The sequence below is a fragment of the Rhizopus delemar genome, genomic scaffold, assembly GCF_000149305.1.
Source record: "Rhizopus delemar RA 99-880 supercont3.5 genomic scaffold, whole genome shotgun sequence".
NCBI lineage: Eukaryota > Fungi > Mucoromycota > Mucoromycetes > Mucorales > Rhizopodaceae > Rhizopus > Rhizopus delemar.
This window is the reverse complement of record NW_027137831.1, coordinates 3,241,225-3,261,807: the sequence shown is the minus strand read 5'-3', so window position 1 is coordinate 3,261,807 and position 20,583 is coordinate 3,241,225. Positions and strand designations below refer to the sequence as shown.

At 33.3% G+C, this 20,583-nt stretch overlaps 8 protein-coding genes and 1 non-coding gene across 9 annotated transcripts; 4 read left to right on the top strand and 5 right to left on the bottom strand.

Moving 5' to 3' along the window:
• Positions 1 to 1,804: 1,804 nt before the first annotated feature.
• RO3G_19088 lies at positions 1,805 to 1,877 on the top strand. The gene has a single exon. It is a non-coding gene; the product is annotated as a tRNA-Thr (tRNA).
• Positions 1,878 to 4,152: 2,275 nt separating this feature from the next.
• RO3G_07975 (uncharacterized protein) lies at positions 4,153 to 4,695 on the top strand (the record flags this gene model as incomplete). The annotated part of the gene is made up of 2 exons (XM_067662565.1): positions 4,153 to 4,386; positions 4,552 to 4,695. 2 exons carry the CDS (start codon positions 4,153 to 4,155, stop codon positions 4,693 to 4,695), a joined length of 378 nt encoding a protein of 125 aa, XP_067518666.1.
• Positions 4,696 to 5,176: 481 nt separating this feature from the next.
• Positions 5,177 to 7,408, bottom strand: RO3G_07974 (uncharacterized protein; the record flags this gene model as incomplete). Its single annotated transcript, XM_067662564.1, has 1 exon — positions 5,177 to 7,408. The coding sequence occupies one exon, from the start codon at positions 7,406 to 7,408 to the stop codon at positions 5,177 to 5,179; it is 2,232 nt and encodes a 743-aa protein (XP_067518665.1).
• Positions 7,409 to 7,895: 487 nt separating this feature from the next.
• RO3G_07973 (uncharacterized protein) lies at positions 7,896 to 8,429 on the bottom strand (the record flags this gene model as incomplete). The annotated part of the gene is made up of 1 exon (XM_067662563.1): positions 7,896 to 8,429. The coding sequence occupies one exon, from the start codon at positions 8,427 to 8,429 to the stop codon at positions 7,896 to 7,898; it is 534 nt and encodes a 177-aa protein (XP_067518664.1).
• A 318-nt stretch (positions 8,430 to 8,747) lies between these two features.
• On the bottom strand, positions 8,748 to 10,085 carry RO3G_07972 (uncharacterized protein; the record flags this gene model as incomplete). The annotated part of the gene is made up of 1 exon (XM_067662562.1): positions 8,748 to 10,085. The coding sequence occupies one exon, from the start codon at positions 10,083 to 10,085 to the stop codon at positions 8,748 to 8,750; it is 1,338 nt and encodes a 445-aa protein (XP_067518663.1).
• A 1,311-nt stretch (positions 10,086 to 11,396) lies between these two features.
• RO3G_07971 (uncharacterized protein) lies at positions 11,397 to 12,489 on the top strand (the record flags this gene model as incomplete). Its single annotated transcript, XM_067662561.1, has 2 exons — positions 11,397 to 11,559; positions 11,738 to 12,489. The coding sequence occupies 2 exons, from the start codon at positions 11,397 to 11,399 to the stop codon at positions 12,487 to 12,489; spliced, it is 915 nt and encodes a 304-aa protein (XP_067518662.1).
• A 523-nt stretch (positions 12,490 to 13,012) lies between these two features.
• Positions 13,013 to 14,265, bottom strand: RO3G_07970 (uncharacterized protein; the record flags this gene model as incomplete). Its single annotated transcript, XM_067662560.1, has 6 exons — positions 13,013 to 13,213; positions 13,277 to 13,419; positions 13,492 to 13,534; positions 13,704 to 13,932; positions 14,002 to 14,111; positions 14,170 to 14,265. The coding sequence occupies 6 exons, from the start codon at positions 14,263 to 14,265 to the stop codon at positions 13,013 to 13,015; spliced, it is 822 nt and encodes a 273-aa protein (XP_067518661.1).
• Positions 14,266 to 15,210: 945 nt separating this feature from the next.
• Positions 15,211 to 15,607, bottom strand: RO3G_07969 (uncharacterized protein; the record flags this gene model as incomplete). Its single annotated transcript, XM_067662559.1, has 2 exons — positions 15,211 to 15,447; positions 15,479 to 15,607. 2 exons carry the CDS (start codon positions 15,605 to 15,607, stop codon positions 15,211 to 15,213), a joined length of 366 nt encoding a protein of 121 aa, XP_067518660.1.
• Positions 15,608 to 18,606: 2,999 nt separating this feature from the next.
• RO3G_07968 (uncharacterized protein) lies at positions 18,607 to 19,326 on the top strand (the record flags this gene model as incomplete). The annotated part of the gene is made up of 2 exons (XM_067662558.1): positions 18,607 to 18,925; positions 19,256 to 19,326. 2 exons carry the CDS (start codon positions 18,607 to 18,609, stop codon positions 19,324 to 19,326), a joined length of 390 nt encoding a protein of 129 aa, XP_067518659.1.
• Positions 19,327 to 20,583: the final 1,257 nt, after the last annotated feature.

Genomic DNA, 20,583 nt, shown 5'->3' with positions numbered 1-20,583 from the left:
CAACAGATCAAAGGTAATTATTGCAGAAGTCTCATATTTATTTATAGAGATATGGTTTTACTGTAAATCAATGCTATTAAATTTATTCATGAGTACTTATTTTTTTGTATGAATACAATAACAGTTTTTATGCACTTGATATGTCGCTTTATGAACTCCTTATATACAACTCCAAAATCAAAGAATAAGAATCTTTAACAAATTTCAATTGATGTTGCTATATTACGACATCATACAATTGCGACTAAATAATAATACATTTTTCATCGAGTAAAATCAATTCAACTTTTCTGTTGAAAGATTTGAATCTTTTCCCGTCATATTCAGTACTATATTGATTGGCTTACTTAACTGCACTACTTTACAAAAAAAAAAAGAAAAAGAAAAAGAAAAAAGACAAAGTGATGATATTCTTAAAGTTGGGACAAAAAGCACATAAATTAGCATAGATACATTGAATAAGAAATTGAAATTAGCAAACAAAGGTAAATGAATTAACACATTTCTAATTGACATCTCAGTTAGATTTTTTTTTCTTGGTTGAAAAAAAATATTTCCAATTTCAGTGCAATTTCTAAAACCGCTTTCTAAAACCCAAAGTAAATCTTTGTATACTCTATGAATAAAACAAGGATCCCGTATGTAGGCTTTGTTCAACTTAAGGCAATTTGTAAAAGTAGGTATTCGTTTGAAATGTCATTTTTAACATTCTTTTTTTTTAACATGCAAGTAATTCCAACATTGCTTTTTTTCACATGCAAGTAATTCCGACATTGCAATTCTCTAATTTCAACATTACTTTTTTTTTTTTTTTTTTCTAAATCTCTTAAGATGCACTATTTTATTTCTTTAACAATAGCTCTTTTTTATAGTCTCTGCTATAAGGAATCTCAAAACATGTAAATTCGTTTGATGTTAATAATTATTGTTTCTTTTTGCAGTTAAAAATAAAAATGACTACCAAACCCATTCCTCCTTATTTTCTGCTTAGCTTTAGTCGTTTAAACATTGCCTTATCATCTGTGGTAGAAGCTATTTTCCTTGTGGTCAAAAAAAGGAAAATTGTATTTCTTTTTTTTTTTCTTTTTTCCTTGTTCATTTTTATTTTATCTCTTATTTAACATTTGCATTTATTACTTCCTATGATATATTCTGTTGTTCCAATTGTAATCAATTAATTTTACTCTTTGTTGGATAAAATCATTGAGCCTATGTTCCCTTTCGCAACTTAAGAAATGTTGTTCTTTATCTTTTCAGTGTAAACAAACAATTTTTTTTTATCTTTTTTTTTGGGTACATAAACTAAGCATACTTTTCTTTTTTCTTTTTTCTTTTTTTGCAGTATAGCAAATTCAGTATGCTTGATAAGAGAACGTCGCAACTCAAATAGTTATATGTCCGAGCTTACAATCCAATAGATATACTTTATTGGCCTTTGTTGAAATTAAAAAATCATACACTGGTTTTGAAAATTTTTCATTTTCCCAATTTAAAAGTTGCCATGGATTCATGTAGTACAAAAGAGACAAAAAAAATTTTTACAAGAAATACAATTTCATTTTATTCAGTATGAGAGTGTAAACATATATATATCTTTACAGATATAGTATATACTTTTTTCTAGCTTTTTTTTGGTACAAAAATTACATCTCTATTCTGAAAATTCAATTTCGTATTATTTTACACGATGTTCCACTGTTAAAATACCCGATGTATAATAATTTAGAATATAGGGTTTGGGTGCAGTGTCCGAGCCGGAACATTGAGTGAAGGCTTACCTCTTTTGGCTACGACAGGGCGATTAGCCTGCTTGGCTCAGTTGGCAGAGCGTTGCTCTCGTAAAGCAAAGGACGGGTGTTCGATTCACCCAGTAGGCAATTTTTGCTCCAACTGCATGTCGTTGTGACGCAGTTGGTGTAACTTTTGCTGAAGAAGGGACTCAGTCCTAGTGTAGTGTGACGAAATTATAGATCCTTTTAGTCAAACTGTGCCACTTGTCAAAGAAAGTTCGGACCTGAACTAAGTTCATATTGTAGCTATGATTATGAAGATGTGAACTCCGAAACTACTTTCAAGCTTTAATTTTTGACGTTTTGTAAACCACTTTGCAAATTGTCATTATTTTATCTATTTGACAAAATTTTAACCATTTGGTATACTTTTTACCTTTTGATATTTTTTTAACCTTTTGAAATATTTTTTAACCACTTCAAGATTTTTAACCTTCGTCAATATTCTTTACTTTCGGTAAAAATTGAATTTTATATTTTTTTGCTTATAAAAAGCCTAGCTTTTTATCCTCTTTTTGAAAAACTTTACTTAGCTTGACTTAACTTGACTTTTTTAACAATATAAATATATTTTATCAATAAACCAAGTATCTTTATCCCTGAATCTTTTGGTATAACGCTCTTAAAACACAAGCAAGACAAGTCCCTTGAAGCCAATTATCTTCATTGTAAACACTTTCAAAACTCTTATTAAATTACTACAAACAAGTCTGATCAACTCAACAAGATCTGGTGGTCACTATTAGCAACGAATCTACCTTTAAAAACTCTTATCAAATCTTCTTATCAACTCTATTATCAATCTAAAAGCCTATTCAAATCTCAAGCCATTAAAGCAATAAAAATTACAATATTTTCAAAAATTTTGATAACTCAATGAAATTGAAAAACTCAACAAAATTCACAATTCAAAGGAAAAACACAAAAACCCAAAAACAGCACAAAATCAAGAAAACCAAACATATAAATATCAACAATTTACCAAGCATCGTTATTATTATTATTATTATTATTATTATTATTATCTTACCTTATCCAAATAAATCTCCTTTGAAACAAAATACTTTTTATTTTATAAACAGGAAGAACCAATAATCCCTTGAATCATATACTTCATTGTAATCTCTTTTTTATTTTATCTTCTACACATTACTTTTACTTTTATTCAAATCAGTCTGATCTACTTAACAAGATCTGGTGGTCACTGTCATGTTTTGACATGTCAATAAGATAACAGTCTTATCATTCTAAGCTAAATCTTTACAAATGAGTTTGAATAAGAATAGATCCTGATAATTGCCAACTGCCCTGAACAGCCAAGTTTCACTTTCATCTCAACAGTTGATTATTTACATCAGTTTATATAATTTTTCTTATACATGTCAAATCATATCGGTCGTAACTATCTCTTGTCATTTAATCTCAGGTCTTGCTCAAACTAATATAAATAGCCTTGCAATCTTTCTTTAATAAAAGTATTCGACTTCAGAACTATTGTTCGGTCTCGTTAATTCTTCTTTTTCATACTTTAAATACTTAAAACACTTCACTGTTCCTAGCTTGTATTGTCAATTATGCTATTGGGATGATTTCAGATAACTCTGGATGTAGGACTATTTAGGAGACGGTACCGATGAATATAAAATCCTCTAGTTCCGTGAATGGATATTATGGCTAATAATAATATCTCAGTTAGGATAAATGTTTACATGCCTTAATGATGATCCAGTTGTTGTAGAACAGTAACTGATTGTAGTTGACATTAATAAATATAAGTCTTAATACAAGATCATAATTAAAATAAAATAAAGTATAAGTTTATTTAAATAAGATCATACAATCAATTCCAATTAAACATGTTCTTTTAGAATATGTATCGTATTCATGAGAGTTCTTTGATAAGAAGAAGTATCAACTAAAATAACCAAATCCAATCCAATGTCAGGAATATTGCTAATCTTTCACATAATTGAAATAACGCGTAAAATAACGTTATTCAATTCAGTGAGAAATTCCCAGAATAAAAGATAATCTATGACAAACATACAAAAGAACAAATGAAAAGTTTTCATAATCATAATTAGAGATAACACTTGCTAAAGTACCTGAAGATTAGAAGAACGATAACAATGGAAGATATCAAGCCACTCACTCAATAAGATATAAATACCTGCCTTCAATTAGAATAATTTTTACTTTAACTTAAACTGAAATAAAGATCAGTCTCAAAAAGTACCCAAACTGTTTCTTGATCTTTGTTTTTACCTTTTCCTTTATTATTTAAACCATTATATTACAGCCTAAACGGCTGTCAGAGGAGAAAATAAACGACCACAAACAGGCATTAACCGCATCCACATCAATGTATGATATTTCCAAGGAGCCTGGATTACATGAATCAACTGTTAGTAGATACTCTAGACGGCTGTTTTCAAGTAGGACAGTAAACACAGGTGGTAGACCTACAGTAGTCTCCAAAGTGACGAAGCGGTTAATCAAAAGAAAAGTCATGGAATGGGTTCTAAAGGCTTCTAAAGAGGTGTACCGGGAGCTGGTTGGATTTGGCTATGATACCTCATACCAGTCAGAAATTAACGTACTGAAATCAATGGAGTTCCATTTTCTGATAGAAAAAAAGAAGCCATTTCAGACAAAAGTGCATACGTAGCATCAGTTAGAATGGGTCAAGGAGCATCAGGATTGGGCAATGGTTGACTGACAGCAAATCGTTTACTTTAATGAAACCAAGATCAACGTATAGGGCTTTGATGGTGATAATCACTATCGGAAAAGGCCAAGTGACCTTTTTCAACATCATGACCTGGATTTTGTAATTCAGCATGAAGCTAGCAAATTGATGTCCTGGTGTTGTATAACCTCTGAAGGACCAGAATATGCTTGCTGAATTTACGATGGAAAGTTGTACTCGGGTGTTTACCAGCATATTTTGAACACTACGCTTTGTGGTACTATGAAGTACTACAATTTCGACTGGTCCAACATTTAGTTTTAGCATGACAATGACCCAAAGCACAAGGCATAATTTACAATGGCCTAGTTATGTAGCCACCAAGAGAGCTATGTTAACTATTGGCCAGCTTAGATCCCCGACTTAAATTCAATCGAGCACGTAGGACATCAATTGAAGTTGAAATTCAACTATTACGAATATAGAGCAAAGAACATGGATGTGTTTTGGGAACGAGTTGATGAAATATGAAATGACTTCCATAAAGATCTTTGCCAAGGACATGTAGATAACATTCCGGAAAGAACTCAAGAGATTATTAATAGAAAAGGAGGTTCAACTAAATATTAATAAATAAATTCATTCCGTTCAAATTTTCGTTTTTCCAAATTTTCAAATTGCGCATCTCATACTTCCTTCAATACTTATCCAATAGGGCATAAACTCTTTCGGATTTTTCAAGACATGTAGAAGATTTACTATGTGGGAACAGAGGCAGTTTGTGCCATTGTAACAGGATGTGCGCTACAAAAACCAAGAAAAATGGATTCCTTGCAGCAGTTTTTTGACCTACTGTACGTCTACCTTGGCTCTTATTCTTCTCATCAATTGTTGTGGAAGAGTAGCTGGTTTCTTTTAAGTCTATTGATATTTTACGTTTACTTGACTGAGGATTAGATTCCTTATTTGTATTGTTTGATTTTTCTTTTTTATCAAGAATTTTATATTTTGTTTTAATGTCTTCAGGTACAATACCAATTCTTTGCCAATATTCAGTTATGAATTTAAGATCTGCAAAGTGAGATGCAGGTTCCCAGGTATCTTCACTCTCATCATAACCTTTCCATCTACACTTATAAATATATTTTCCTTTAGCTTTTTTATGTGCTAAGATGGCTTCAACTTGATAGAATTTATTTGAGGATATTACTTCATCCTGTGATATCATCTTGAGTGCGGATGGTGGGTAGTTTTTAGGTAATAAATCTCCTTTTTCATCTTCAAGCACATATGATCCACCTTGGGTGATCCTTTTAACTTTATAAGGTCCCTCATATGGAGCATCAAGCTTATTTGTTTTATAATTTACTGTTACCATTACATAACTATTTTCGGGGATTGATACAAGTTTATGTGACGCATCAAATTTTTCCTTTTGTTTGTTTGTTATTATTTTTGTTCTTTCGTATATAGCAGGAAATACAATTTCTGTCATCTTTTTTATATTTTTTAAAAGTTCTGTATTTAATTCTTCCTTAGTTGCTTCATTTTTTTCCTGACTGAAATCTTCAAAGTCATTTGGATTACGACCGAACATTAAAGTGAAGGGTGGCGTCTTAGTACGTTCATTATATTTACTATTTAGGTAGAGTTGTATAGAAGGAACATATAAATCCCAGTCTGCTTTAGCACCTTCGACTTGTTTCTTTATGGCTTTTACAGCACTTTGTACCCAACGTTCACTTACACCATTAGCTCTGGGATGGTAACTAGATATAAGTCTATGATCATAACCAGCATTTTCAGCGAGTAATTGCATAAGCTCATTTACAAATTCACCACCATTATCAGATTGGAGTACACGAGGAAAACCATAATTAGAGAATACATCGATTAATGTCTTTACAATCGTCATAGACTGTTTATCAGGGATAGGTTTCAATATGCAGTAACGAGTAGCAATGTCAACCATAATCAGTAAGTAATTGTTGCCATTCAAGGAAGTTTTCATGGGACCAGCTAAGTCGATACCCCAACTATCACCAGGTAATGTGGCTGTTATAGGTCTTAAAGGGTTATAACCTTTTTTGACTATGTTAAATTGTTGACAGGGTACACAACTTTTTACTAATTCTACTGCTTCTTCTTTTAGATTATTCCAGTAGATACCTTTACGTTTTAAAGCATGATAGATTGCATCAGAACCAAAATGTCCTTTTAGATGCTCTTTAAGAAGAAGTTCTTTACGTTCTTCTGAATCCGCTGGTGTTATGTATTCACCGTCATTAATACTAGGTAATTTTATAGCTGTTCTGTTAAGCAGACGAGCATTATCCCCTCCCAGTTCATTGACAGGATTCTCAATTTCATAGAGACGAGAAAGTGTATCAGGTAAGATGTTATCTATTCCTGGCAGATGAACGACGTTAAAATCATACTTTAATAAAGTATCCAGCCAATTTATCAGCATTACGTTTGCTATTTTTTGCGTGTGAAGATAGGTTAATGCTTTATGATCCGTATATAGAGTGAAGTGATTACCCCAGAGATATTTATGGAACTTTTTTAATGCATAGACTACTGCCAATAATTCACGCTTAGTAGCTGAATAGTTGCGTTCACTTTTAGAGAGACTTTTCGCCATCATGGAAATATATTTCATTTTTCCATCAATCACTTGATATAGAACGACACCCACACCAACGTTAGAAGCATCAGTGGCAACACAGAAAGGTCGATTTAAATCGGGATAGGCTAAAATGGTTCCTTCCAAAAGTACCTTTTTAAGATTATCAAAGCATGTTTGATGTTTACTGTTCCATATTTTTTCAAGTGATTTTTCATTCCTCAATGCATCTAGCGGAGCCAAGAGTGTGGACGCTTTAGGGATAAGAGGTCGGAAGTAATTTATGAGACCACAATATCTCATGATATCCTTTCCTGTTTTAGGTACAGGGAAATCTTGTACATTAGCAACTTTACGAACGTCAAGAGATACACCTTTAGGCGATATTCTAAAACCAAGTAAATTAATCTTATTTTGAAAGAATTTACATTTATCAGGATTTAATTTGAGATTTACTTTGGTCAGCTTATTTATTACTGCTTTTAAATGTAGTTTATGTTCTTCAATTGAAGTAGATGCGACTACTATATCATCGATAAAGCATCTAGCAAAAGGCATATTCTCAAGTGCTATACTCATTGTTCTTTGCATCACACTAGATACGTGTTTCAAACCAAATGGAGTACCAATTGGCACGTATTGTACATTATTCCATGAGAAAGCTAATTTATGAGCATGATCCTCTCGCAGCCTTAAAGAGTTAAATGCGGATTTAAGATCCAGAGTTGAATATACTGAAGCTCCTTTTAGTTCTTCAAAGAGTTCAGATATTTTTGGTAAAGGCATTCGGTCAAATAGAAGATAAAAGAGCATTAATATGTCTAGGGTCATGGCATACACGGTAACCAGTTATTTCTCCCTTGGCATTTGTCTTCTTTACTACAGTTAGAGCCGAATTCCATTCAGTGTTAGCAGGAGCACGTTTTATGACACCATTTTCCAGCCATTCATTAATCTGATCCTGTACTACTTGATGATACACTAAAGCGATCGGGTAAGGACTTCGATAAGATGTTACGTTTTCTGGAGTTTCAATTGAGACAACAGATTCTGGGATTGTACAAAAAGAACCTCTAGGTATGCCTTGATTTAATTGAATCAATGGTTTAATATCATTTATAGCAGATTGTAATTGTTCAGGAGTTCCTGCAGGGCAGTCTTCAAGTTCTGACATTTCCTTATCTACTTCTTCTAAGAGCTCACTATTGTCACTATATTTAGATTGTGCAGCTTGAATATTGTCTACTTCATCAGTATCCCATTTATATGGTAAACCAGTAAGACCAATACCAAGTTTAGTCATGAAATCTGTACCTATACTCATATCATGATCATTTGTTAAATTCATTACTTCGAAGTTATGAGTATAATTTTTTTCATTACATCTGATGTTTAATTCAATTGTACCAATTCGTGTAATTGTCGATTTAGAATCAGCCAACTTTATGACATCTTTTTCCTTAGATGGAACAATAGGAAAATTATGTTCTAGACAAAACTTTTTATTAATTGACGAAAAATTTGCACCTGTATCTAAGATAGTCATTGCTTTTATATTATTTACAAGGATAGGAAAGCTTATAGAATTATCTTTGGTCAATTTAAAATCACGAGTAACAGTTATGCCTTTATTCTTTAATTTTCAATCAAGAGCCATACGGTTTAAATGACCATTAGTTTCATTTTCATCATTTTCAGAACCTTCATCAGTACTTGAACGGATTGCCATACGGTTTACACGAGAGAGAGAAAATCCTTCTTTTGCCTTGACATTATTAGAAGATTTTTTAGCCTCTTTAAATTCTTCACAACGATGGCCTTTGTTCCATTCTTTACCACAGTATATGCAAGGCTTAGGCTTATTAGTACCCTTATTAAGATTTGAATTGTTTAACTTGACGAAGCTAATGACTTTATTAGTTCCAGATGAAACTTTACTAGTCGTACTAAGAGAACTACGAGAACTTTGTTCTTCATCAGTTAATCTTCCACGCTTGTGCGGGTTCTTGATAGAGAAAGCAGAATCTTCACCCGAGGCAAGGACGAGATCAATAATTTGGTTGATTGAAACAGGGAGTTTGGCACCGAGATGGGAAGAAATGGCCACTTGTGCAACAGTTTTGACAGATGGCTTCAAGGAAGCGAAATATGTGACAGCCAATTGAGTACCATCCTCCATACCAGCTTCTCTTCGCATTTTTTGAAAACGGTTGGAATACTCTCTGTTGCTTTCGTAGGGGGCTTGACGCATAGAACCAACCTCTACCATTAAAAGAAATTTTCTGTACGGAGTGTCGAAGTGATCGAGAACAATGGGACGGACTTCTTTCCAGGTGTAACGTTTATCCATCAAAGCTTCTCTACACCAGGATACCTGTTCTGGATTCATACACAATGGTAATAGACGTTCCCAATTTGAATTGAGGGTTAGGCCATGGGCATGAAGTACAGTTTCGAATGTATTGCAAAAATCATAGGCCGAGTCAAAAGGGTCTGCCTTCTTTCTCCATAATGCTTCACCACGGAGTTGCAATACAGGAAGATCGTTTGGAACCACTAAACGTACTAAACCAAGATTATTTCCACAGTCTTTTGTATCTTGTCTATCTTCAAACAAGGAGGTCATAGACTTATGAGCTTCTTTGGCAGCGACAATCTTTTGTTCAAATTCCTTATAAAGAGACAGAGCTTGCATAGTTTCAGGACTATCCGGGTCAGACTTGTTAGAATTCATGTAGGTAGCAAATAGCAGTAATTCTTGCTTCTTCATATCCTTAATCATGTCAAGGCTTTTACGGGCAACGTCTTCTGGCTTTTGAGATACAGGAGGAATGTCTTCTTCCATAGGCGTAGCTTCAGAATGCGCGTACTTACTTGCCATAGTACCAAGTTGAGTAGCAGGAGCCATCAGAGAAGAGTCAGGAGATGAAGGTTGAGGGGGTGAACCACCAGTCGGTTCAATAGCAATGTTTTCAGACATACGTATTTTAAATTTCAAATAAAGAGCAAAATTCAAAAAGTAAAATGTAATATAATGGTTTAAATAATAAAGGAAAAGGTAAAAACAAAGATCAAGAAACAGTTTGGGTACTTTTTGAGACTGATCTTTATTTCAGTTTAAGTTAAAGTAAAAATTATTCTAATTGAAGGCAGGTATTTATATCTTATTAAGTGAGTGGCTTGATATCTTCTATTGTTATCGTTCTTCTAATATTCAGGTACTTTAGCAAGTGTTATCTCTAATTATGATTATGAAAACTTTTCATTTGTTCTTTTGTATGTTTGTCATAGATTATCTTTTATTCTGGGAATTCCTCACTGAATTGAATAACGTTATTTTACGCGTTATTTCAATTATGTGAAAGATTAGCAATATTCCTGACATTGGATTGGATTTGGTTATTTTAGTTGATACGTCTTCTTATCAAAGAACTCTCATGAATACAATACATATTCTAAAAGAACATGTTTAATTGGAATTGATTGTATAATCTTATTTAAATAAACTTGTATTTTATTTTATTTTAATTATGATCTTGTATTAAGACTTATATTTATTAATGTCAACTACAATCAGTTACTGTTCTACAACATGCTATTTCTGAGACAATTAATACAAAGAAAAAACATCGAGCTTATTCTAAATACAATGCTGCTATTAACATTATTTCAGTAATTCAAGAAACTACAACTTCTGATGCACAAAAGGACATCATACAAGTTAAAGAAAATACTGATATAAGAAATATTGATGATAGTATTAATAATCAATACTTGTTTTATGTACAATCTGCACAGCCATTATATTCAGATTATCTTACACCTCCTTTGGCTGAACACCAGCAGTTACTTATAGATGCCCATAAAAAATTGGTCACTATGGTGCTGAACAAATGGTCAAACGTCTCCATAATGACGGTGTCCATTGGCCTAACCTGATAGGTGATTGCATTAAATTCATTAAGCAATGCAAAAATTGTATGAAACATAATATAGAAAAAAGAGGCTTTCATCCTCTACGTAGTATTTATAGCCACTATCCTGGTGATCATTATGCTATTGATCTTGGTGGTCCTATGCATACCACTTCCGTTTACAATAATAATTATTTTATGGTTATTATCGATGTTTGCACACGCTTTTGTATACTTCGTGCTCTACCTGATAAAAGATCAGATACAATTTTACGTTCTCTTTTGACGTGTTCTCAATTATAGGTTTTCCTACAAAACTCTAAAGCGATAATGGAACAGAGTTTAAGAACTCGCTCTCAAAAGATTTAGCTGATGCTATGGGCTATGATCATCGATTCATCACCCCTCTACATCCATCTGCTAATGGAATTAGTGAGCGTACTGTACAATCAGTCAAAAAATTACTGGCTAAAGCCACACATGGTGTTGGCAATGATTGGGATTTATATCTTCCATCTATTCAACTTGCTATGAATAATCGTATATCCAAACGGTTAAATTCAACACCTTTCTCTCTTATGTTCGCACGCAAAATGAACGAACCTTATGGTTTTCGATCTGACAAAGATAAACTCAAAGAAATTAAAGATAAACTACCTATATCTCATGAAGAGCTCATGGAATGCATTGATTATATGACTGATAATTGTATTCCCAGCTATCGTAAATAAAACCAAAGCACAAATCGAACTTGAACAAGCAAAGTTCAATGATTCTCATAGGCTTGTTGATTATGCACCTGGCTCTCATGTCATGGTTCGTATTCCAAATAAATCTGGTCAACTCGCTCCTGTTTACGAAGGACCATATACAGTCGTACGTAAAAATAAAGGAAATGCCTATATCTTACGTGACGAAACTGGTGTCCTTATGCCTCGTGCCTACACTTCCATTGAGCTGAAATTAATCTCTAATGAAGAAGTTATCGAACTGGATGATGAAGGTAATGAAATCATAAATTTCGAAATCGAAGTAGTTATAAATCATCGTGGCCCTCCAAAAAACCGTGAGTACCTTGTACGTTGGAAAAACTATAGCAGTGAGCGGGATGAATGGCTATCTGCAGATAAGTTTAATGACCCTAACACACTACGCAATTATTCGAAAAATCTTGGTAAAAAATATATTCCTTCAAAAAATGCTCCAATTACCAATTCTCCATCTTCATCTGAAGTACTTAAATCCACTCCATCTGGTACTATAAGTACTGCTATGAAACATTTCTCTTCTGATGACGATGAAAATAATTCTAATTTGGTTGATAAAAAATCCACAATTAAATCAAATGTTGGTTCTTTCGCACGACCTGTTAAAAGAACTCGTTGTAATAAGCCTCCAACAAAAAACGCTTGTGATACTTCTTCCACAGTCACTCGTTCCAGTAAACGACTTAAATCTCTTCATAAGTAAATTGCTTTTCAATTATAATAAAAAAAAAAATCCAAAATAGTCACGAGATTTTCATTAAGGTAATCTCATACTGGTCGGGGCTATGTCGTATTTACCCCATTAAATACTTATTATTCGTATGAGATTACTCAAATCTTATATAAGAAATAACAAGTACAGAATACATAATATTATTTATTACATGTTCGCTAAGACTCATTTACAATTTTTATATTGTTCAAGCTCAATACTAAAATTGATCTTGAACTCAATTCGGTTCCTGAATAATTCCATTTCTTGTATAAAGGCGTAGTTTGATTAAATGGGTTCTCTCTCTCGCCTTGAAATTTAATAGATGTATATAGAGACTCATTCATTAGATTTTCAAGTAATGTTTCCTTTTTATTTCTTCATTATATTATCTGTAAATATTTCACACTATCTCTTGAGGCATTCCTTGCTCTACTATTGCTATTACTACTAGTTACTACTGTTTACTATTTACTACTTAATATTGTTATAATAATGTACCTTGAAGAAAAACCTAGCCATGCTCAGACGAATAAAATGGAACAAAACTGGCCGTACCCTTACAATACTCTTTTTCTGTCAATCTAATAATGCTCGAGCTTACAAGCTTAGAGACCAGAGGAGGAGGAAGGGCAGAGTTTCTTGCTTGTTTTAAGTTCTTTTCATGAGATTCTTGAAGGTCTTTGATTGCCTTCATTAATTTCTCTAATTGACACTACAATAGAAGAAAGCTAAGTAATGACCAGCAAATTTTCGGTACAGCTTGATATTTGTGTACCTTGAAACTCCAATAAAATGGAATTGCCTGTTTAAGGAATTCCTCCTTATCCTTAAATTCAGGCTTTATTGTCAAAACATCTTCTCTCCAGAGGTGAAAGACGTTTTCATGGTAGCATAAAGACCAGAGCTTTACCTTATCATCTACAAATAAAAAAAAATAGATAAATAAATGAATATGATACTCTTCTAGTTCCATATAATACTATAAGTTACCGGCAGCATGAACAAAAAAAAACTTTGATTTTTTGAAACACATCTAGAGAAGCATATTCCATTTCATCTGCTATTGTCTTGAGCATTGAGACAACACCGAACATGCCTTTATGGTGATCTAAGTTTATTTTGGTCATGTCGGTGTTTTTATACACATCAGAGATTTCTGCAACACAAACTTCGATATCAGATAAGCTTTGCAGCCTGATTACCCCGTCAGCCTTGGGACAAAACCTAGCATCTTTAAACTGCCCATTTTGCTTCAATTGTTTGGTCATTGACAAAAGATGCTCCTCTCCAGGAAAAAAGCCAGCATCCAACCAGGCACATTCGTCTTCATTGATCAAGTTACTGACCGCTTGTAAAAATGGTTCAACAAGGAATTTGTTGAACACTGCTTCACTGTGCGTCAACTGTATTTTCCTCTTATACAGAGTGAGACTACAATAAGAAAAGGAGCAATCTCATTAGTAAATTCCTTTAACTTTTTCCAGAAAAAAAAACACTTACACAGCAACAAAGAGTTCTTCAAGGAAATCAACCTGCTGTGGCGGCAATTTGTTTTCACCAGACACAGCAGGGACATTCTTGATGTTTGATTTAAAAGCTGGAAGTGTTTCCTGCAGGAAGAATTAAATTGAGTATTCAAGCATGATATTTATACAAGCAAACACTTACACTTTCCAGCACAAGGTCAATATATGAACAGAATTGTTCGTTTACAGTGTAGTCCTCTCTGTCTTTGAACATTTGCTTCTTGTAAGTGTTAAACATGTCTCTGGGGAAAGAGGGACGTGGTGACACATTTTTTCCACAACAGATAATGTTGTGTTTGGCAGGACTATAAGCGCTTAGAACTTAGAAACGTGGCTCATATAATTTCAGTTGTAAATACTGTTACCTATACCGATGAATAGAAGCATCACTCTTTGCCAAAAGCAAATACCTCTTCTAATCTGACCAAACACTTTCATCATCAGACTAGCGTACTGTCAGTTTGAAATTGTATAGTACTTCCAACGAAACTTGTACACTTCATTTCCTTCATTGACATTTTCATTGATATCTATCGGCGACATCACTATATATTCTTTTTTTTGCTGATGTTGGTGCTTGACTGTAGTTATCAATGTTTTGCCCCTACGGTAACTACAGTGTTATTTTCATTTTTTCTATTATCAATTGTTTCTGCTATCTTACATTATCCAAGCTAAAAGTTACATCCTGATTTTCAATATGAGCCTGGTAGCCTTTGATCAGGTGCTAATAACGCGAAAGTTTGTAATAATTCCATTATTTATTTAATTTTATATACCTTCTTGTTCTTTAATTGAGAAACATAAGTGTTCAAATTTGTAGGAATGCTTGATTGGGTAATCCACATCAAGTAATCCAAAGGGTATCTTAAGAGCTTTTTATTGCTTATTCTGGCACATGGCGAGAGCAGTTTTCAAAGCTCCAAGAAGGGTCAGCGGTCTTCCAGAAGAATATTGAGCAAAGCAATATGTTATAGCAACAATGTAATTCGTAAGTGCAAGTTATAAGAATGTGTAGGTAGCAACATGTGAAAAGTTTTTTATATTGACGATTCTACTTGAGAATGAACTGTGGATAGAATGTGAATTGACATTGTAGATTAGATTATTGGAAGTTTTTGAATTACTGAAAGGTAGCATAAGACGTTAAAATAGCACGTAATAAGATAAATTGTAGTCACGGTTAATTTCTTGCTCTTTTATGGCTTGAATTGTTGCCACTTGAATTAGGTTCAACATCACGTTGTCCATTTCGATGATTCCAGTATTTTAGTATTAGTCTGTTGTCGTGAAAGTGTTTTTCAGGTTCCCAAGTATCATTTTTCGCACTATAGCCTTTCCAGCGTGCCAAATATAACCAGTTACCGGGAGTGCCTTTATGGTCAATTACGGCTTCGACATCATACCTCAGATTGTTCTTCTGATATTACTTTAATATGTGAAGGTGAAACATTTCGAGGTAAAAATGCGCCAGTAATGTCAACTAGGATATAGCTTTCTCCTTGGTTCTTTTTGACAATTGTATAATTTCCAATGTAGACTGGTTCTGTTTTTGCAGTTTGGTTTATATTCTTGATCATGACTTGACTACCAGATGATATTTCCTTGATAATTCGATAAGATTTGTTAAATTTGTTTTCGGCAGCAATTTAAGTTTTGATTTTTTCGTGAATAGCTGGTAAAACAGTGTTACTAAATTTCGTAATGTGTCCATTAAACTGTTTTCTCGTTTCATCAAATGGAATAAGCACTGCGCGACTATTACGCAACTACTGCGGCTACTATTCAAAAAAGCTATTATTATCCCAAAGCTCTTATATGAATAAACATTACCTTTATTCGAAATAATAGTCTACTTTGTTTCTTCCTTTCTACATGAAGACTCCTGGTCCATTTAGGCCATTTATTAAATCCCGACTTCAAGACTTATTTTAACTATTAAACTCCTTTGGAACCTTCTTCCCTTCTTCTTGCAAAAAGATGATAAAACACTTTATATGTCAGAAGCGTATTGTTTATATCTCTTTTCGTTCGATGTAATCCCTTTGATCTCCGTAGTCGATGTTTTTATTTCTTCCTCTATCTCGGCTACAGTCTCTTCTTTTAGGAGTGCTAACATTGACAAAATTAACGATATAGTCAATTTCCATTTCACCTGTGCTATTACCCATAAGGCAAGCTTCAGCAGTTAAATTGAAGTTGATGTATTCCATTTTGTTAGAGCAATAGCTGGCAGAATAGCTTGAATTTGAACCGAAAACACTGTACATAATTTTACTGATAACAATATATAAAATGTCGTCCTCTTCATTATCAATATTTTTCAATACCTTTCGTTTCAAAGAAGCGCTCCCTGAATATGTTGATAGACCTTTGGCCAATATTCAGACGAAATGGATTTTGATGCTTGGCTTAACAATGTTGGTATTATCATGCCAATTGGATTAAACGTCAGACTCATATTAACAAGAGAAATGCTACTACTGTTTCCCATATATCCGAAGAGGAATTGAAAGCTTTTTTGTTGCCTAAGTAGACACGTTACTTCATATGTGAGCACGATAAGACAAAAACGGAAAAGAAAGAAGCAACCAACGTGCCAGTATCCGAAGACTTATCTTTTGCTGAAGCACCTGAATCAAATGAAGTAACAATTAAAAAGAGTAACAAAAAAGCCTTTCATTATGTCTTTTTTTCTATGAAAGCCTTATTGATGAAGGAAGAGAAACGACTACGCTTGTTGAAGGAAAAGCGTTTCCATTGAAATGTCTAACAGATCTTAAAATATATCAAGAATTAAAAAGCTTTGACTTGAAGCAAGTAGAGTGTCCTTCATCCAGTATTCTGTAGATCAGTTCGTTAACTATTTAAATAAATGTCCTATTTAAACGCATTGCTATGTCTTTATTGCATAAGACTAAATGTACAGGACTAAAAGTATTTGAACAAAGCGACCAATTTGTTTCAAAAAAGTGAGCAATTTGATAACCTTTTTTAGTTCAAAATATACTCAGAAAGCAATCAAATTTTATCAAAAATTCGACCAACTTTTCCGAAAGATTGTCCAAATAACGATATAACGACTGTAGTATAAACCTATGTCTAGCTTTGGTAACTAATACCTCACCGCTATCTATTCTATCATGTTACATGGAACAATTTATGGATTGTTAAGTTGTAAGTGCCAACAAACAAAAAAAATTAGTTGTTTAGTTGATAAAAGATGATTTAAAAGAGTAAAACAATTTTTTTTTTAAAAAAAAAAAGCACACTTGATCTACTTTATTGTTGCTACATTTGGAGTTAAAGATATGAGGCTTGTTCGACAGTATATATTACCATCTTTGTGACCAACATTCAAACGTTGGAACGAGCTACTTTATTTCCTTATGCTTGGCTTTTCTTAATTAGGCGAATGCATCTTCTAGGTTCACCTCCTTTAAAAAAAAGTAACCTGCGGTGCCTAAAAATAAACGTAATCCAAACTTGGTTGATATAGTGGATGACAATAGGAAATTTCTTGGCAATGATTTGTTTCTTTTCTCATATCAAAACAACAAAACGAGGGATACGTTGCATATGCTTGAAATTAATTTCCTTACAATTCTTTTATTAAGTGACTCAATAGCAGCCATCATATTTCGGACCAATAGACTCCTTTTTGTGATATAAACCCATAGCTTAATTTTCACAACATTATATGATCACATAGATAATAGCAAATAGATACTTTTACATGTATTCATTTTACTTGAGGCTTATGCTTATTATACAGGATGTATACTGAGTTGTAATAAAGTAACTTGGCTATTATGTAATCAACAAATCTATTAAAACATGCGCCACAACTGTGCTCACCGAATAAAATAATTTATTTGTCTGATATCTTCATAAACAAGACAAAACATAAACAATCCAAAACGGACATATTCATTACAAAATCGCTCGGGGGAGGATAAGGATGAGGAAGGATTTATATAGTTCTATTGAAAATTATGGTTTATTTTTTGGATTTGCTTCTTCAAAACCAAATCATTAAAAACTGTACTGCATTTAAAGACATAGCTACTTTATATGAAGATAAAGCTGTGTGAGGTTCTAGAATTCAAGTATATTTTCTTGCCTAGACTGAATGAAGCCTTTTGACATGTTATTAATATTTTTTAGTGAGATTTTTAGTTTTTTAATTGAAAGGTTTGTTCAACGTAAAACCTAAAAACAGCAATTTGTTCATGAATATCTTAAAAACATTATGATATCTTTAGATGTGTAACAAAAAAAATGCCCAGACTCTTGGTATAATATGCTCAGTATAAATATAAGCATCTTTATCCCTAGAGACTTTTCTTTTACGTTCAAAATGGATTATACAACCTCTGGCTGGCTATACAAATTATCAAGTGCAAACAAATTTAGATCATCCAAGTGGCAATTAAGATATTTTGTATTGTTAGATACAGAATTAAGATATTATAAGAACGAATATTCTATAGACGCTTCAAATACTATTAACCTGCGCAATGTATCCAGTGTAGAAAAAACAAGCCATCCTAAACATAATTACTGCTTTAATCTCAAGATGACTGAAAACTATAAAGAAAAGAACTCCAAATGCCAAAAGACATGGACAATGGAATGCAATTCTGAACACGAGCTTGACATCTGGCTGGCTGCTATCAATCTTCGCTTATCAAATTTCAACGACCTCTTAAAACAATCATTTAATAGCATTTTACAATCACCAAAATCTACAAAAAACTTGATCTCTCGTCGAAGAGGCATAGTACTCGCATCTTTAGAAACTGAATCATTACCGGTCCTCGATGACGACATACATTCTTGTTCATCAAAAGAATCAATACTTTCATCTCTTTTAGAGGAACAAAAAACTGTTCCAAGTAAAATATCATCTCAAGGTTTCTGTATATTCTCCATTAATAAATATTCATCCGATTCACTTTCGTAGAGAAAAGGGCTTTTAAGTATGATCAGGGCTTTTCTAAACGTTTAGAGGCTTAAAACTTATGCTCTTTTACGTACTTTGCTATAAAACGTCATACATTCTATATATGAATAATCCCACCTATTTACACATAAATTCTTTTGTTTCACACAATTTGGTCCTGAAAATCATTAGTAATCAAAAGTGATATCGACCAAGATGGTATTCTTATAATGGTTCTATAGTTAAAATAGAATCCAGAGAAAAATTTAATTTTTTTTAAAAGGAAAAGCTTCTTGTTTATTTCATTATGATAATTTGTTTTTGTTTTATCAAATCAATTTGATGAGTATGTAGTATCTTCGTTATGTGCTAACAACCACAATCGGGTCATAAAAAAGCAACGATTAAGCGGTATGTAGCGAGTGCAAGGAGCATGTTAAGCATCAGCTTAGGTTCTGCGATGATCAATCCAAAAATTGTTTTGTAGGAAAAATCGGATATAAAATAGAACAATTATAGTAATAAACGTGGCCAAGCTCAGAATGGATGAGACGAATGGCTAGCTAATGAATAAAACAAAAAGCATCCTGAAAGGTGCTTGACTTACGGATAGGTAAGTAATCTTTAATGTATAATAGCAAAAGTAATTAGATGCTTCGCTGAAGGGTGGAATAAGTATCCAAGTTTAAAGTGTAAGTAGTAGGTAGCTCTATAAATCAACCTATGTTCTTTACCTGGTGCTTTACTTCTTCTTTAGACATTCACATAGTTAGTTTTAATCGTAAAACAACAAAAAAAGAGACCATTTTTGAATCATATATCATGAATTTTACTTACGAATATCAATAACATTACTATTAAAGCCCACGTTTATGTGATCAAACGCTAAAATTAAAGGCCGAGCGACGTTGAACGACCCGTCGTAAAATACCCTCACTATCAGACAAATAAATTTTAATTTTGCTTCTGGGTGATCAACCTTGCTTGATCCTTTTCTTACCTCTAGAACCACTGCGTAGCTGCCAGTCTCCTCTTCAAATCTGGAGGGAGAAGTTAATGTAATGTATTTTTCAGCTTCAATTTTGCTGACAGAGAATCTCTCGACTTGGCAGCACATTTGGACAGACTGTAACACACAACGGGTTTGTACAGTAGAAGCTGCCTTTGACCTTCCTTGAAAAAACCTCTCCGTTTTTCGTTACTGATATATGGGGGTGCGTCAGTTGTCGAAAGCAAAAAATACAAGTCTTGGAAGTCAAGTTCTCATTGGTAACGCAAACGTTTGCTCCTTCGGAGTGGATGACCTCTTTTCACCGTCCACTGTATTTTTAAATCCTTTGATATGGGAGCCGACTTCGGTTCCTCTGTCTCCAATGAACATGACCAATTTCTTCTTTGTTGAAGGATTATCTATTAAAGCGCGTTAGAACTCAATTATCTTCCATCATCCTGAGAAGTTACTACCAGACGTTTGAGACAGTGCCTTTCGTTCCTTTGTGCATATTCGATGAGTGAATCTATGTTTCTGGATTTCACGATGTCGGCGCTCATTCATTCTGTTGCCAGTGTTATAGAAGCCACGCAGTTTTTTGCGATGTTCAACATGCGCGT